Here is a 17454-nt window from a genome sequence, read left to right on the forward strand (position 1 = left end):
ATTAGCAAACGTGACACCACTGTTTAAAAAAGGAGGTAGGCAGAAAGCGGGTAATTATAGGCCAGTGAGCTTAACTTCGGTAGTAGGGAAGATGCTGGAATCTATCATCAAGGAAGAAATAGCGAGGCATCTGGATGGAAATTGTCCCATTGGGCAGACGCAGCATGGGTTCATAAAGGGCAGGTTGTGCCTAACTAATTTAGTGGAATTTTGTGAGGACATTAACAGTGCAGTAGATAACGGGGAGCCAATGGATGTGGTATATCTGGATTTCCAGAAAGCCTTTGACAAGGTGCCACACAAAAGGTTGCTGCATCAGATAAAGATGCATGGCATTAAGGGGAAAGTAGTAGCATGGATAGAGGATTGGTTAATTAATAGAAAGCAAAGAGTGGGGATTAATGGGTGTTTCTCTGAACATAGAACAGTACAGCACAGAACAGGTTGGCAATCAGTGGCTAGTGGTGTCCCTCAAGGATCAGTGTTGGGCCCACAACTGTTCACAATTTACATAGATGATTTGGAGTTGGGGACCAAGGGCAATGTGTCCAAGTTTGCAGATGACACGAAGATAAGTGGTAAAGCAAAAAGTGCAGAGGATACTGGAAGTCTACAGATGGATTTGGATAGGCTAAGTGAATGGGCTTGGGTCTGGCAGATGGAATACAATGTTGACAAATGTGAGGTTATCCATTTTGGTAGGAATAACAGCAAAAGGGATTATTATTTAAATGATAAAATATTAAAACAAGCTGCTGTGCAGGGAGACCTGGGTGTGCTAGTGCATGAGTCGCAAAATGTTGGTTTTCAGGTGCAACAGGTGATTAAGAAGGCAAATGGAATTTTGTCCTTCATTGCTAGAGGGATGGAGTTTAAGACTAGGGAGGTTATGCTGCAATTATATAAGGTGTTAGTGAGGCCACACCTGGAGTATTGTGTTCAGTTTTGGTCTCCTTACTTGAGAAAGGACGTACTGGCACTGGAGGGTGTGCAGAGGAGATTCACTAGGTTAATCCCAGAGCTGAAGGGGTTGGATTACGAGGAGAGGTTGAGTAGACTGGGACTGTACTTGTTGGAATTCAGAAGGATGAGGGGGGATCTTATAGAAACATATAAGATTATGAAGGGAATGGACAGGACAGATGCGGGCAGGTTGTTTCAATTGGCGGGTGAAAGCAGAACTCGGGGGCATAGCCTCAAAATAAGGGGAAGTCGATTTAGGACTGAGTTTAGGAGGAACTTCTTCACCCAAAGGGTTGTGAATCTATGGAATTCCTTGCCCAGTGAAGCAGTAGAGGCTCCTTCATTAAATGTTTTTAAGATAAAGATAGATAGTTTTTTGAAGAATAAAGGGATTAAAGGTTATGGTGTTCGGGCCGGAAAGTGGAGCTGAGTCCACAAAAGATCAACCATGATCTCATTGAATGGTGGAGCAGGCTCGAGGGGCCAGATGGCCTACTCCTAGTTCTTATGTTCTTATGTGCCTCCATCACTGTTCCCACACCCTCAAAGCTGCCACTACCACCGGGCTTGTGGAGTACCGAGCCGTCGAGAACGGCAGAGGTGCAGTTACCAGTGCCCCTACATGAGGTTGTTTCCACCCGCTCCCACCCCAATTACTCACTTCCTAACCATTGCTATGTTCGCTGCCCAGTAGTAGTCCCTGAAATTCGGTAGGGCCAGCCCCCCTCCCCTCGACCCCACTCCAGCAGCGCCTTCTTTACCCGCGGGGTCTTACCCGCCCACACAAACCCAGAGATCACCGCATGCCACCCTCTTAAAGAAAGCCTTGGGGATTAAAATAAGCAGGCACTGAAATACAACCAAAACCCTTGGGAGAACTGTCATTTCTACCCTCTGCACCTCCCCGCCAGTGACAATGGGAGCATATACCACCTTCTAAAGTCAGCCTTTATCTGCTCCACCAACCAACCCAGATTGAACTGGGTAGTTGTTCCCACTCCCGCATTACCTGGATACCCAAATACCAAAATGTCCTTCCCACCCCATCTTGAACGACATCCCCTCCAATCTCCTCTCCTGTACCCTCGCCTGAATCGCAAAGACCTCGCTCTTGGCCATATTCAATTTGTACTCTGAAAATCGGCCGAATTCTGCTAGGATCCCGATAATCTCTCCAATCCCCCCTCCCAGTAGGTCAGAAATATACAAAAGTAGATTGTCCACATTTGACGAGACCCTGTGCTCCACTTCCCCTGTACTATCTGCTGCCAGTCCTCTGACGCTCTCTGTGCCATTGCCAGTGGCTCTATGGCCAAGGCAAACAGCAGTGGGGAGAGAGGACATCCCTATCTCGTCCCCCAGTGCAGCCTAAAATGATCCTAGCCACTCGGTGTGTCCGCACGCTCGCCACCAGTCCACAAAATCCTGCCCAAACCCAAACTGCCCCAGGACGTCCCATAAGTATTCCCACTCCACCCGGTCAAAGGCCTTCTACGCATCCATGACGACCATCACCTCCACCTCCCTTCCCTCGGAGGGCATTGTAAACACATTTAGCAGCCTTTTAATGTTTGCTGCTAAATGCCTCCCTTTCACAAACACCATCTGGTCCTCCCTTATCACCCCAGGCACACAATCCTCTATTCTCGAGACCAAGATCTTGGGCAGTAGCTTGGCAACTACATTTAGAAGGGAAATTGGCCTGTGCGACCCGCATTGTTCCAGACAAATGAGAGGTAATGCATTTTGGAAGGTCTAATGCAGGTAGGGAATATACAATGAATTGTAGAACCCTCAAGAGTATTGACAGTCAGAGCGATCTAGGTGTACAGGTCCACAGGTCACTGAAAGGGGCAACACAGGTGGAGAAGGTAGTCAAGAAGGCATACGGCATGCTTGCCTTCATTGGCTTGGCCGGGGCATTGAGTATAAAAATTGGCAAGTCATGTTGCAGCTGTATAGAACCTTAGTTAGGCCACACTTGAGGTACAGTGTTCAATTCTGGTCGCCACACTACCAGAAGGAGATGGAGGCTTTGGAGAGAGTGCAAAAGAGATATACCAGGATGTTGCCTGGTATGGAGGGCATGAGGAGAGGTTGAATAAACTTGGTTTGTTCTCACTGGAACAAACGAAGGATGTGAGGAGTGACCTGATAGAGGTCTACAAAATTATGAGGGGCATAGACAGAGTGCATAGTCAGAGACTTTTTCCCAGGGTAGAGGGGTCAATTACTAGGGGACATAGGTTTAAGGTGTGAGGGGCAAGGTTTAGAGGAGATGTACGAGGCCAGTTTTGTTTTTTTTACACAGAAGGTAGTGGGTACCTGGAACTCGCTGTCGGAGAGGTTGGTGGAAGAAGGGACGATAATGACGTTTAAGGGGCATCTTGACAAATACATGAATAGGATGGGAATAGAGGGTTACGGACCCCGGAAGTGTAGAAGTTTTAAGTTTAGACAGGCAGCATGGTGGGCGCATGTTTAGAGGGCTAGAGGGCCTGTTCCTGTGCTGTACTTTTCTTTGTTCTGTGTTCAACAACCCCGCCTCCGGGCCCTCCGAGTACCTCCAGGCTACCTGGAGAATCTCCCTCACTAACGAATCCATCTCCGTCTGCTCCGCCTTCTCCCAGTGTGGCCATATCGAGATAAACTCCTCTCACCATTGCCTTCATCTCCTCCCATACCATAGCTGCCGAAACCTCCCCCGTATCGTTTATCTCCACATACCTCCGAATGGCCTCCCTCACCCGCACACACACCTCCTCCTCCGTTAATAGCCCTACATCTAACCTCCAGTGCGGGTGTTGGCAATTCGGAGTACACTTTGTGTACATGGGGGGGGAAAAGAAAAAGAGTAATCTTTCGCTCTCGGACAGCCAAACCTTGACGGATCCACCCCCCACCTGTTCCATAACCTCTTTAGTTCCTTCGCAGCCGCCGTCACTCTCATTGTCCTTGAACTTGACCGATCCAGCCTTGGACCGTATTAAAGTGTCCCCCCTCCATCCCATAATCAGTCGGTGCTCGTCCAGATCAGGGATCTTTGCCAATATCTGCCTCATGAACTCTACGTCGTCCCAATTTGGTGCATATATGTTCACCAGCACCACTGGTATCCCCTTCAACTTCCCACTCACCATAACGTATCTGCCCCCGAGTCCGCCACTATCCTTCTCACTTTAAACACCACCCGGACGTTAATCAGAATCGCCACCCCCCTTGTTTTAGAGTCTAGTCCTGAATGAAAGAACTGCTCTACCCACCCCTTCCTCAGCCTAGTCTAATCCACCACCCTCAGGTGTGTCTCCTATATCATTGCCATGTCCGCCTTTAAGCTTTTCAAATGTGTGAGCACACTGGCCCTCTCACATTCCATGTTATCAGCCTGGTTGGGGGGGCATGAAAGAATGAAACAAACCCAAAACAGAGCAAAGGCCCCAAATACAGTGCAAAAGTGGTTCATACAAACCAGAAGAAAACCAAAATACAAAATAGGAACATCTCCTCCAGAGTTCAATGTCCTCCTTCTCCTGCCAGTCCATTGTCTCTAATAAATTCCATTGCCTCCTCTGGCGACCCAAAAGAGAGTTCCTGGACTTCATATGTTACCCGCAAACATGCTGGGTATAACATGCCGAACTTCAACCCCTTCTTGAAGAGGGTCGACTTCACCTTATTGAAGCTCGCCCTCCTTTTGGCCAGCTCCACACCCAGGTCCTGATAGACGCGCAGCTCGCTGCCTTCCCAAGTACAGCGCCTCGTCTGCCGGCCCACCTCAAAATCCATTCCTTATCCAAGAACCAATGCAATCGCATCACCATCACCCTCCACGTCTCGTTGCCTTGCGGCTTCCTCATTAGCGCCATTGGCACCCGATCCACCTCCAGGGACCAAGCATATGCCCCTTCACCCAGCAGCTTCTCGAACATCCGCACCACATATGCGCCGCCGTCCGCCCCCTCACTGCCCTCTGGCAGGCCGATGACCCTAACGTTCTGCCTGCGCAATCTATTCTCCAGATCATCCACCTTCTCCTGCAGCCTCCTTTGTTGATCTCGCATCAACTCCATCTCCACAGCCAGCAAGGTGAGCTGCTCGTGTTCCCCCATTGCCTCCTCCACCTTCTGGATCACCTGGCCCTGGGCCTCTAATCTCATCTTCATTCGGTTGATCTCCGCCTTTATCGAATCCACCACACTGGCCAAGTCCTCCAAGTTCTCCTTCCTCCGCTGGGCAAATTTCTCATAGAGGAAGCTCACGAGCTGATCCATCTTCCCTTGTGTCGCAGGCTCCACTCGAGCTTTCAATAATTGTTCCCTCGTTTTTCGACCACTTCTGGTCCATGAATCCATACACTGGTGGGATACTCTCTTCTTCCACCCTTCCTGCACATTTTACAATCACTCGGCTCCGCCGTTAGCTGGGGGAAAGGTCCAAAACGTCCACCACGAGTGGGAGCCACCAAAAGTGCGACCGCTCACACCATGGCCGTTACCGGAAGTCTCGGGTCCACATATTATTTTTACATATATTTTTGTCCAAGCTTACACTTGGGTCTGATTGAAAGGGGACAGGAAGGAGGAACTGTGAGATATGAAAGGGACAAAGGCAGATGCCCAAATAATGATGGCACAACCAGTTACACAACTCGCAGCATCTGCACATTTTATTTACAATATTTAAATGTTTAGCATTAAATTTTGTATGTGGATGGAATATTATAAAAATAGATGTCTAAAACTAAACATGGTATCAATAATTTACAGGATTTAACTTAGGAAATTCAAATTAATTATTTACAGGAGATTTTAATGACCTTTCACTCCAAACTTTCAACATCATCTTTACTAAACATGTGAAAACATTTCTAACAATCATTTACAAAATGCATTTCTCATTCTTTCCTCTCCATGATTCAGATCAATCATTTTCTAAAAAATAAACGTTGAGGTTGTTCAATCTGCACTGGAATCTTTTCCAATTGTAATTCTTTTGATGGTATCCTTTTCCCCCTTAGTTCAAATGTGCTGGAAAAGAAAAGGTGGAATTTAGCAGTGTGCTGTGGCCAACTACTGTATTTGTTCTGTAAGATATCTGAAAATAATTTCTAAAATATTAAATCCAACACTTTAATTCTTTCCACCATAACATATTTCGATTTTTTAAAAACTTATCAGTTGCAGTCAATTTCAATAAATGAAGATCCAAAAGTGCATTCCATTTTCACTGCTTTCCTTGACTTTGCACCAAACTGATAGGAAGCAGAGTCTCACTTAATCCCATTCATCCAAGTCAAAACTTACATTGCATTAGGTAGACGGATGAAGGGATATGGGAACAGGCTGGGCAAGTATGATTAAACGTCATGTGTTGGCATGGAAGGCAACAGCCTCTCTCTTGTCGTAATATCCGTGCATGTATCTGAAAGGACTCGTAAGGTGCCTGTCTATATGTCCTTACCTATTCATTGCTCTGCCTCTGAGCTTTAGGCCCTATTCCTGGCATTTCTTTCCTAGGACTGGGCTGTTTTCCAGAGCTTGGGCTGTTGCCCAAGCAACTCCTCCCTGAAATACAAAACTCAGAGTAACTCATGTTAAAATCAAGCTTATTTTAAATGTACAGAATATCTCTTCAGTATCTTGCTTGTACTTTTATCAAATAAATACTAACAAGCTGTAAATCTCCCTGTGTAAAAATCACAGATACTGTGCCCTTGTTCATGTTCATTTTTTAATGCAACCTGCAGACTGATCAGCTGACGCACAATGTATTATTTTAATTTACATTACGCTAAGCCGGATTTTCAGAGCAATGCCACTTGCGCCTTTTCTTTTTAACATAGCACTAGAACCCTGCATTTCGAGCATGGACTTCCAAACGAGGCCCTTTCAGAAGTGCAGAGCATACCTGTTCTGGGAATCCTTCTTCAGGCAGAATCATAAGGGACAGCCCCCTTTCTATAGCCATTATATTTTTCATTCACTAACATGAAAACCTCTGGGACATTTAAAAAGCTTTTCATTGTGTTAATGAATGTATATGAGGGAAATAGACACCAGTTGGGTAGGATGGCAGGGTCAGGTTGTGGGAAAAGAGACTCGGGATATGGGAGTCGAAGCTGGGGGCGTCAGTTGTATAGTGACCCAGGACTTAGGCATAGAGTGCAATATTAAAGTCTACTTAACGGCACATTTAGCAGGGTGTTCCTCAGCACCTGCAGCACTGAGAAAGACCACTCTATTCAACGACACTTGACGTTTTCTTGGGGCCTCAGGGAGGAACACCCAGTGAGGCCACTCTTTACCAGTGCAGGAAGTCTACTTGTGGATTGGAGCACCATTTCTAAAGGCAGCCCCGATCTCTCCAGGACCTCCAGATAGACCATCACCACTGGTTCACGACTTTGTGAACCAGTACCAAATGGCACCCGATTGACATCTCACTGGTGAGGACGAGTGAATCCCGGACACCAGATGTATTGGGCGAGTGAATGTTTAAATGAGCCTAAATCAGAAAACATTGATCTAGCTACAGAAAGTTTACTGGATATATTTTTAGATAGATTATCTTTTTGTGAATCCTTTAAAAAAAAAAGTTTCAAATAGGTTACAAATAAACTTGTGGATAACCTTAAGCAATGGGCGGCACGGTATGACAGTGGTTAACACTGTTACTTCACAGCGCCAGAGACCCGGGTTCGATTCTCTGCTTGGGTCACTGCCTGTGTGGAGTCTGCATGTTCTCTCCGCATCTGCCTGTGTTTCCTCCGGTTTCCTCCCACAAGTCCCAAAAGACGTGCTTGTTAGATGAATAGGACATGCTGAATTCTCCCTCAGTGTACCCGAACAGGCGCTGGAGTGCCGTAACTCGGGAATTTTCACAGCAACTTCATTGCAGTGTTAATGTAAGCCTATTTGTAAGGGCTTAGAGAGGACAAGAGGGTGATGAATTCAAAAGAGAACATAAGGGCATCAGAAATTAAGATCAAAATCACAACAAATGAATTTGTTTTATGCAACATCGGAGAAAAGGCGAGAGGTATTTTAGGGAGAAATTTGGGATGGGACAAATCTGAAGTGGTAGGTAACAAGGAGAGATGAGAATGTGGACCAAATGTATTTCAAACAGGTATGAAGTTGCATACTATTTGTTAATTACATTGGTCTCCCAATTATCTGCATTATCCCAGCATAACTAGCAAAACAATTTAAGAACCCTTCCACGTTACTTTTCTCACTTTTTTTAAACCTATTTCCATCTATGTACCATCACTCGTCTCCTTCCCTCCTCTTGTTGCCGAAACCCTTACCACTGTCTATGTTACCACTTCACTGTTGGTGGCTGGGCCTTTGGTTGCCAAGGCCCTAAGCTCTGGAATTCCCTCCCTATACCTCTCTATATCTTCTTTAGGACACTCCTTAAAAGATACGTCTTTGACCAAACAGTTAGTCACCTACCCGAATATTGTTTTCTGTATTTTGGTTTTATAATGCATCTGTGAAGCATCTTAGGATGTTTAATTGTGTTAAGGTTAGTTGTTTTTTCCAACACTATTTTTTTCTAAATTGCAAAGTCAAACCAGTTACCATAAATTCAACAACGACATTAAAATGCATTATTAGTTTAGCAAAAACATATTGAAGACATGTCCTCCTCACTTAATATTAATCAAGTTCTAAAGGCTGGTAAAAGATTGTTCTTTATTCTTTTGTAGGATGTGGGCATTTCTGGCAAAGTCAACATTTGGGTGGTGTTACTGAGTTACGGGGTTAAGGGGATAGGGTGGAGGCATGGGCTTAAGTGGGGTGCTCTTTCCAAGGACTCAATGGGCTGAATGGCCTCCTTCTGCACTGTAAATTCTATGATTCTATGATTTGATGCCCATTCCTAATTGCTCTTACTGGGGCAGCAGGGTGGCTCAGTGGTTAGCACTGCTGCCTCATGGCATCGATGACCCGGGTTCGATCCCGGCCCTGGGTCACTGTCTGTGTGGAGTTTGCACATTCTCCCCTTGTCTACATGGGTCTCACCCCCACAACTAAAAGATGTTCAGGGTAGGATTTGCCATGTTAATTACCCCTTAGTTGGTAAAAGAATGAAATGGGTACTCTAAATTTTAAAAAAAATTGCCCTTGAACTGAGTGGCTTGCTGGCCCATTTCAGAGGGCAGTTAAAAAGCAACCACATTGCTGTGCACCTGAAGTCACATGAAGGCCAGATCAGGTAAGGATGACAGATTTCCTTCCTTAAAAAGGACATCAGTGAATAAGCTGGGTCTTTATGATAATCAATGATAGTTTCATGATCACCCTTACTGGGGCAGCATGGTGGTTAGCACTGCTGCCTCACGGCGCCAGGGACCCTGGTTTGATTCTGGCTTTGGGTGGCTGTGTGGAGTTTTCATGTTTTCCCTGCATCTGCGTGGGATTCTTCCAGGTGCTCCGCTTTCTTCCCGCAATCTAAAGATGTGTAGGCTAGGTTGATTGGCCATGATCCATGCACAGGGGAGTGGGTCTAATGTAGATTGTTTTTTCGGAGGGTCAGTGTAGACTTGATGGGTTGAATGGTCACGTTCTGCACTGTAGGGATTCTTTGGTTTACGGGGGTTAGCTCTCCAATCCAGATTTAAATTCCGCCAGCTGTTGTGGTGGGATTTGTATTCATTATCATTAGCTGGAGCCTACAAGTCCAGTGACATTACTATGTCCCCTCTTTACTCTTAAATAATTTTCTTAATGATTATAAGCCAATTTGACATGTAATTGGAAAGCAACTGAAAAATGCAAGTCGGTAATTCTATTTACTTTTCTGTACAACAAATTATACATGTTTACGCGATGGAAGAGGGAACCAAAAGAACATGCTTCCATTTGAGTATTGCTGAAAAACTAGACATTTATTGTCAAAGCTTTTCGTCTTGCACATATCAAGACAATTATTCACTATCAACTGGTGCATTCCTCATTGCAACACTTCTGCTAATCAAAGTCCACTTGCCAACCAGTCAACACTCTTCTCTTACAGTAGAAATATGTTGTTTGCCCTGATATTGGTATTCTTGCAAATTGTCCTGTTGAGTGCAAGATGAAAAGCCTTCTCAGCAATATTCAAGTTCTGTATTATAAATGATAATATCCTTCACTTGTAAAACTGGAGCTTCCCCACATCCCCCTCCACAACTGCCTCCCCACTCAGGAAACAACATCAACCACCTTTGAGCTGGGCCATCTACCTGTTATGCTCCTGAATCCATGTGAGATCTCTCCTGGAGAATATCCCATAGCTCCTCCACTTGCATTGGGGTTAGAAGGCACTGACGCGAGAAGACCTAAAAACAAGGTAAACTTTCACTAATAAAGTTGTCCATTTATTTAATTTCTGTATAATATGAAACATTAAACAAGAGTGAAGGCAATGTTTTCTGTGACTTGCATTCCACTTGAAATACAGGCTGCCATTTCATTCAATACAGCATATTACCTGCGTATAGCATAAACACCAGTCTGTTTCTGTTCTGTATATTTTATGTAACCTCTCCTGTTAATCAACAGAAAACAAAAATGGTATATTTCTATTGAAGGCTCCCTCTGGACATTGTTAAAACAGAAATGCAAGACTAAAAATGTGTCCTCTTAATACAGGTAATCACTATCTTTATACTTTATTCTAAATCCTAATATATTTAAAATGCTCCACCTTGTGGGGATATCTTCATTCTGTTGCCATTTTTACCTGCTATAAATATGGCAATCAATAAGGTTGCCCTTCTTTCTTTGGATATCAATTTATATTGCTCAAAGTCACCAGGTATCAAATGATACCACCATAAGGTTCAACCAGATATCAATCAAAGAGCCAAACACCAGTTAGTTAGTTCAAGGTCAAGGGTACTTTATTTACACACACAATTAATCATGCAACATAGACACTACTAGTTAAACTACACCTATCAACTATGACAACCTGTACTTAACTTCAGGCACCCGACTTAGGTCAGAGGAACAGTGGCCTTTGTTCGGATCTGGATCTATCGGGTCTGTCGCAGTAACTGCTGCTCAGCTCGGCTCATCCGTCTGGTAGCGGGCGTTGAACTTGAACTTGCTTCTGGTGGTGCTGCAATTGGAAGTAGACATTGCCGGGGCGCCAGGTCCAAGAGAGGCCGAACACATGGCGTTCTCTCTCTTTATCCTTGGGGAGTTTCACACTCTTTTGGGCAGTCCTTTAGTTTGGACCCCATTAATTGGGTAATTCTTGATCAGTGGTTTTGATTTGAGCCAATAAAGGGGCGGGTGCCTTGATGGCCGGGCGTGTCCTAAGCGGTCATTGACCCTGTTGTTGATGCTTCCTGAGTACAGGGAGTGGTGCTGAAATGTCTGGGATTGTATCGGTTGCTCAAGTATCAGTCTTTTGTTTTATGGAGATGGGCCATCAAAATGCTAATCGGTTGGGGGTTTCAATGCTGTCTGGATTCTTCGTTCACAAATATACATTCAGGCTCTGAGCCTGCCTGAACCTTGCATTGTCCATTTTTCCAGATATGCTTTGCGACCATCCATGTTTCGTATTGGAAGTGGCCATCCTAGATGGCCACAATTCTACATGAGAAAACATGCTCCATATCAAACTGCGACTGGGAAAGATTGCATTTCTATAAATTGCTAAACGGACAATCTCCCTTCAGGATATTTGGACTTGAGGATGAGTAAGAATCTCTTGATGTGGCATTCCTGTTGTTGTGTGATATAAAAATCCTGCCATTTGTTATGGAAGAGAAGTTGGCCCCTTAAGTCCCCACATGTTTGAAGAGTGAAACACAATGTGCAGAGCATGCTTCCTAGTGAATGATAAAAAGGTTATTAATCTATTTCTTTATTTGGTATCTACACATGTACTTGAGACTGACATGATAATAGTCAGGGTGAAGGGATTTGCATGGGAAGATCAAATCCAGCCACAAATCAAAGCCAAGAAATATAGACTGCTTCTAAAGATATTGCCAATGAATATCCCCATTTTAAAAGCGGTCCAAAAAGCAGTGCAGATTAGGAAGAGGGACTTTCCAATCAAGAGATGACAGTAGCAAGGTTATATTACCCAATTTATGGCTATTGCTTAGAAGCTACCTTTCCTAACACTGTCAAAAAGACGTGCCTGCAGATAGTCAGTATATAGTCAATATATTTAGTCAATATGAAAGGCCATCATCCTAACAATATCTTAACAAAAATCAAGTAGGGCTGTTGAACAATGAATGGCTAGATCGAACCCAGTGAGCTGATTGAGTGATTCTAACATGCACTTAAGAATAGGCGTTAAGAGGTTTGAAAGGAGTGCACTAATTTATGTAGGACCAAAACAAGTTGCCATTAGTGGTGACGAAGCAAGATTCAATTTTCAAACATTAAAAAACTCAGTTGATAGAGGGGTAGGGCGACTGAGAATGCTGAACAATGATCATATTTGAAGTTTGGTTTCACTGATCAGAGTGATGTCAGGGTGATGTCAAGTATCCTAGGGCTTGATTTAACTAAACAGGAGCAAAGTCCCATAGCGAGCGTGTTTAGCTGCGTGGTTCCCGGCACTCGCAGCATTGTATGAGGGGCCTCAGCGGGGAACTCGGGGCCAGGGCGGCACATAGCCTCGTTTTGTCCACTGGGAGCTCTGCTCACCGGAACTCTCCAGTGCAGCGAGAGATCGGGACCCCATTTGTAAATGGCATCCCGATCTCCGAGGCCTCCGACCCGACACCCCAAGCTCAGACACACTATGGGAGAATACCCGCAACCCCCCAAAAAACCACACCTGATCGCACGTGTGCAAAAAATGCCAGCACTGGATCCAGGTGGCGCTGCCAGGGTGCCAGGCTGGTACTGCCAGGATGCCCCAGTGGCACTAGTGCCAGAGTACCACCCTGCCCATAAGGCCATGCAGGTGGGGCCCTCCAATCCCCTGGGAGAGTCCCAGGAGTGCCATTCTGTCTGGTCCCCGTTTGTGGGGACCAGTGCTGACCGGAGCTTGCCTGAGTTCTCTGAGGTGAAGGGGTTGAATCTCAAAGTCTCAGGTACCTCAGGAATCTGCACATTAGAGTGAGACTAATATGCAGGTTTGCCAAGTGATCAACATCTCGCGAGATTGTGTTGGATCTCGGAACGCATTGCAAGCCGGGTAGATCCCGGGAGTGGGGTCTCCCAGCTTTTACCGGCCACGCTGCGTTGAACTGCTTTTCAGGCACTGCGTGGCCACTGGATCGCGCTCCTAGGATTCGTATATGCCCCCAGACTACTATGAGATTTGGCTGTTTTTTTCAGTTGAATGTTCAGAGGAGGATAATATAAATCCAGCATGATGCCAATTACAGATGGTCTTTGCCTGATAGTTGTCCTCAAGGTATTAGGTAGAAGCTGACTACCCTCAGTGAACTATCTCGTCTCACTTGTGTTGCCACGACCTCCAGGGCTATGGGCCAAGCGCTAGAAAATGGATTAATGTAGTCAGATCTTTGTTGACTGGCATGGAAACCATGGACCTGTTGTAAACATCTATGAATCCACACCAGAGAGGGTTTGGCATAAAATTACGCTGACACATTTCAATGTCAGAAGATACAGGAGCCTTCAAGTTAATGTATTCAAAGTACCTAAGCAGAAACAAGGGAGCTAATATTGTCTGGTAATTTAAACAGCTTGATCACTGGACAAAACTCACTGCTCGTGCAATAATGAACACGTGTCATTTTTTAAAATACTTTAATTGAGAAGATTTTCCATTATAACACAGTAAAATCTTAACACAGAATAAATATGAATCCAAACTGATCCTTCCTCCTCATCCCACCCCCAAAAACGAAAAAATTTAACCAGAACCACCACCACCGCCTCCCCCGCACTCCCCCACCCGCTAACATCTGACAGTGACCAGCTCCCAGAAATAGAAAATGAAAGGCTGCCATCTCGAGTAGAACCCTTCTGCCAACCCCTTCATTATGTATTTGATCTTCTCCAAATACAAAAACTCCATAAGGTCACTCAACCGAAGCACTGGGGGGGAACTGAAGTCCTCCACCCAAGGAGAACCTGTCTCCGGGCTATAGAAGTGGTTAGCACTGTTGCTTCACGGTGCTATGGTCCCGGTTTGATTCCTGTCTTGGGTCACTGTCTGTGCGGAGTCTGCATGTTCTCCCAGTGTCTGCGTGGGTTTCCTCCGGGTGCTCCGTTTTCCTCCCACAAGTCTGAATTCTCCCTCAGTGTACCCGAACAGGCGCCGGAGTATGGCGACTCAGCGATTTTCACAGTAACTTCATGGCAGTATTAATGCAAGCCTACTTGTGACACTAATAAAGATTATTATTGTACACATTTAGCCCAACCCATGTCCATGCTTCTACACAAACACCGCCACCTCCTCCAGTGCATCAAAATAGTAATATTTCGATTCGTAAGTTACTCGGAGGCATGCAGTGCATAATCACACCAAATCGAACATTGTTCCTGTGCAACGCGGCCTTGGCCTTGTGGAATCCTGCACCTTCTTGGCCAGCTCTGCTCTCACATCTTAGTAGAGCCTAATGGCATGTCCCTCCCATTTATAGTCCCGGTGGTACTTCGCCATAGTAGGACACTTTCCTTTTCTTGGTAGCTATGAAAGTGCACAATGATCGCCCACAGTGGCCTGATCGACCTGTGGGCCCGATCCAATTTGGGTGGTGATTCCATTCCACTCTTCCCCAACGCCTTCTCAAACATCTGCGACATATATTTTGTTGGATTCGGACCTTCCTGACCCTCTGGCAGCCCTACGATTCTCAAGTTCTGCCTTCTAGAACGATTTGCCAGGTTGCCCACCTTGGCCCATACCACCTTGTTGTAACCGGCCGCCCATGCCTCCCCGCTTTCAGGGAGGAGATCTGACCACTCTGCCTCAAAAGGGCCACCTCCTTGCACCTTTACTATCTGGTCCGTGTTTGCCAAGGCCACACGAATTTGGGACAGTGTTCCTACAATTGCTCTGTCGAGATTTTCAGACAGCCTGCCTGTAAGCACCCCAGTCGTTAGTGGAGTGGCCAAAATCTCAGTTGGAGCCTCTGCCATTTTCTCAGCAAAGGAAGCTCTCAAGTCTGACGACGATTCTTTACTTGTCTCTGCCTTGTTTTGTACTTTTTGGGCATTCCTTTTACATGGGGCTCTTATCCCATCGAAGTTCCCCAGAAAACCAGGCGAAAGGGCCAAAATCAAAGTACCCTGGCAGTCATGTTCAACTGCTCTTCTACATGCCGCCACCAGAAGTCCCATGAACCCACATCTTTAACTGTACAACTGTATTCCCTCCTTTACAAAGCTTTCTTCCACAACTTCTCCAGTCCTTGCTCAGCCTACAGACAGATTTCTGTGCATGAACATGGAAAAATAGTGCAGGTGGTTAAACTACTGCTTAATACCTTTAAGGAAAAGAAAAATCAAACTATGCAAAGTTATTTCTCACTCACCCAGGCCTCTGTAGCGGGAAAACTGTTGGTAGATCTGCTTCATTCGTTCAATATTCAGATGACTAGCTTTGGCATGGTTCACCATGGGTTTTGGATAATGAACACCAACGATGCATTTTGCAGCTTTCTGGACACTCTCTGGAGCATTCCAGGGATCATGGATATATTTGGCAGGGAAGTCTCGGAGAACTGGACGATATCGCCTGAAAATGAAAAAGGCACAAACACTCAGAAGAATGCCAACAACCATACAACATACATACCATGTTAAAAATGTACACGCTAAATAAAAACTTTAAAAAATATATACAGTAGTAATTCAAATAGAATGTTAAAAATTAATTTAGTAAAATATAAGAACATGACAACATTCTAGGTTGACCTTCCCTGTAGATGAGTTAACTAGGTGCAAGTTGGGTTGTATTCAGGGTACTGGTATGGGTGAGGCGTTTTCAGAACCCCAAAATGTATCATGGAGTTCAACCAACCTCTCCCTTTAATGGATTTGTTGCTTTTCCTAGCACACGGCTTTTTCCCTAGGTGTGGGATTACAATTATGGACATGTGGGTTTTTAAACACAAAACACTGTTTATTCCATGAACTCACTTAACATCTTAAATAAACATTGGATCTCTTGACACCCCTTACTTCAAAGATAACTCAGAAAATATTGCAACAGTAAATAACTCCTTAAAATGTTCCTTCAAACTTCCAAGAGACTTAACACCTTTAAACAGTATCACATCAGGTTAAAGGATATATATTTTTTCTGTAGAATGGCAGAGATATATTAGCTTGGTTGCCTTCAGCTCCAGCACCTTGCTTTCTTCCTGCAAACTCTCTGGAAACACACAGACACACACAAACTGCTTTTTCCAACTGGCTTTCTCCCTTCAAGCAACTCACGGCAAACCAGTACTTCTCAAGCTGCTGTCTCAACCTGGCTTTCTCCTTTTAATCAGCTCACAGCAAAACAGCCAGGCACTTTTAAACTGCTCTCAGCAAAACAGCCAGGCACTTTTAAACTGCTCTCATCAAAACCAGCCAGGCACTTTTCAAACTGCAAAATCAAACTGCAAAACGGCTGAACTGACCTGAGCTCCACCCACTCTATGACATCACTCATTTCTTAAAGGTACATTGCTTAAACATCCATATCTTAACCTCACATGACAGTACAAAAAGACTAATCAGAGATAGTAGAATATTTGTTGGCATAAGAGATACTGAAACTCGGTCCATTGGTACATCAGCCACCACTGTAGACACCATTACAATGAAAGCAGAGGAGGAAAGTACAAATGCCTGACTTCAATGATGAAGATTACAAGAGTAGGACTTCCGGGTGCGGCTATGCAGAGTTAGGTCGCATCTTCGGTAGCTCCCGCTTGGAACGGACTTTTGGGCTCTTTTACAGGGCCCCCACGGCATTTGTTTGACATTTCCCGGTGTGGCAAGAAGACTGCAGCATTCCCCTGACAGTGTCCCCCAGGAATGTTATGTCTTTTGGCTACCAGACCCAGCAGAAACAGTAAAAGATTTGGCTGCAACAGGATAAACAGGGCCTCTTCCAGCATGCAGGCGAGGGAAGGGCAAGCTTAAAGCTGCAATCTGACTTGACTCTATCAAAGGTGAATTCTAGCAGCAGAGGGAACAACTGTGAAAAGATCTACCAAGGCCATTGAAGAAGCAGGGACGAGGCTTCCGGTGGCGGCCATGGAGGAGTAGGTCGCGCATTCGGCAGCTCCCGTCTGGAACGGACTCCCAGACCTTTTTCAGGAGTTTCCATAGACTTTTTGGGGCAGACTGGTGAAGCGAACACTGCCAAAAGGATTCCCTCTCGACTTCCGGTTGCGGCTATGCGGAGCTAAGCCGCACGATTCGGCAGCTCCCGCTACCACGGACTTTCGGGCTCGTTAGAGGAGCCCCAACGGAACTTTTTTTTTTTTTTGACGCAGCCCGTGGGGAAGGGAAGAGAGAGGTCCCTCTACAACTTCTATAAAACGGA

General features: G+C 45.2%; 1 protein-coding gene across 3 annotated transcripts in view; it reads right to left on the reverse strand.

Moving 5' to 3' along the window:
• Nucleotides 1-5607: 5607 nt before the first annotated feature.
• The window catches only part of cry1b (cryptochrome circadian regulator 1b), a 125569-nt gene continuing 113722 nt past the window's right edge, over nucleotides 5608-17454 (reverse strand). For all 3 annotated transcript variants that reach the window (XM_072484894.1, XM_072484896.1, XM_072484895.1), the window contains exons 8-11: nucleotides 15446-15648; nucleotides 10196-10291; nucleotides 6424-6527; nucleotides 5608-5990 (exon numbers count right to left, since the gene is read on the reverse strand). In XM_072484894.1, coding sequence (XP_072340995.1) covers nucleotides 6424-6527; nucleotides 10196-10291; nucleotides 15446-15648 — 403 coding nt within the window. In that variant the 3' untranslated portion in view covers nucleotides 5608-5990. The remainder of the gene's footprint in view (nucleotides 5991-6423; nucleotides 6528-10195; nucleotides 10292-15445; nucleotides 15649-17454) is intronic.

Source organism: Scyliorhinus torazame, chromosome 19 (assembly GCF_047496885.1).
Source record: "Scyliorhinus torazame isolate Kashiwa2021f chromosome 19, sScyTor2.1, whole genome shotgun sequence".
Lineage (NCBI taxonomy): Eukaryota > Metazoa > Chordata > Chondrichthyes > Carcharhiniformes > Scyliorhinidae > Scyliorhinus > Scyliorhinus torazame.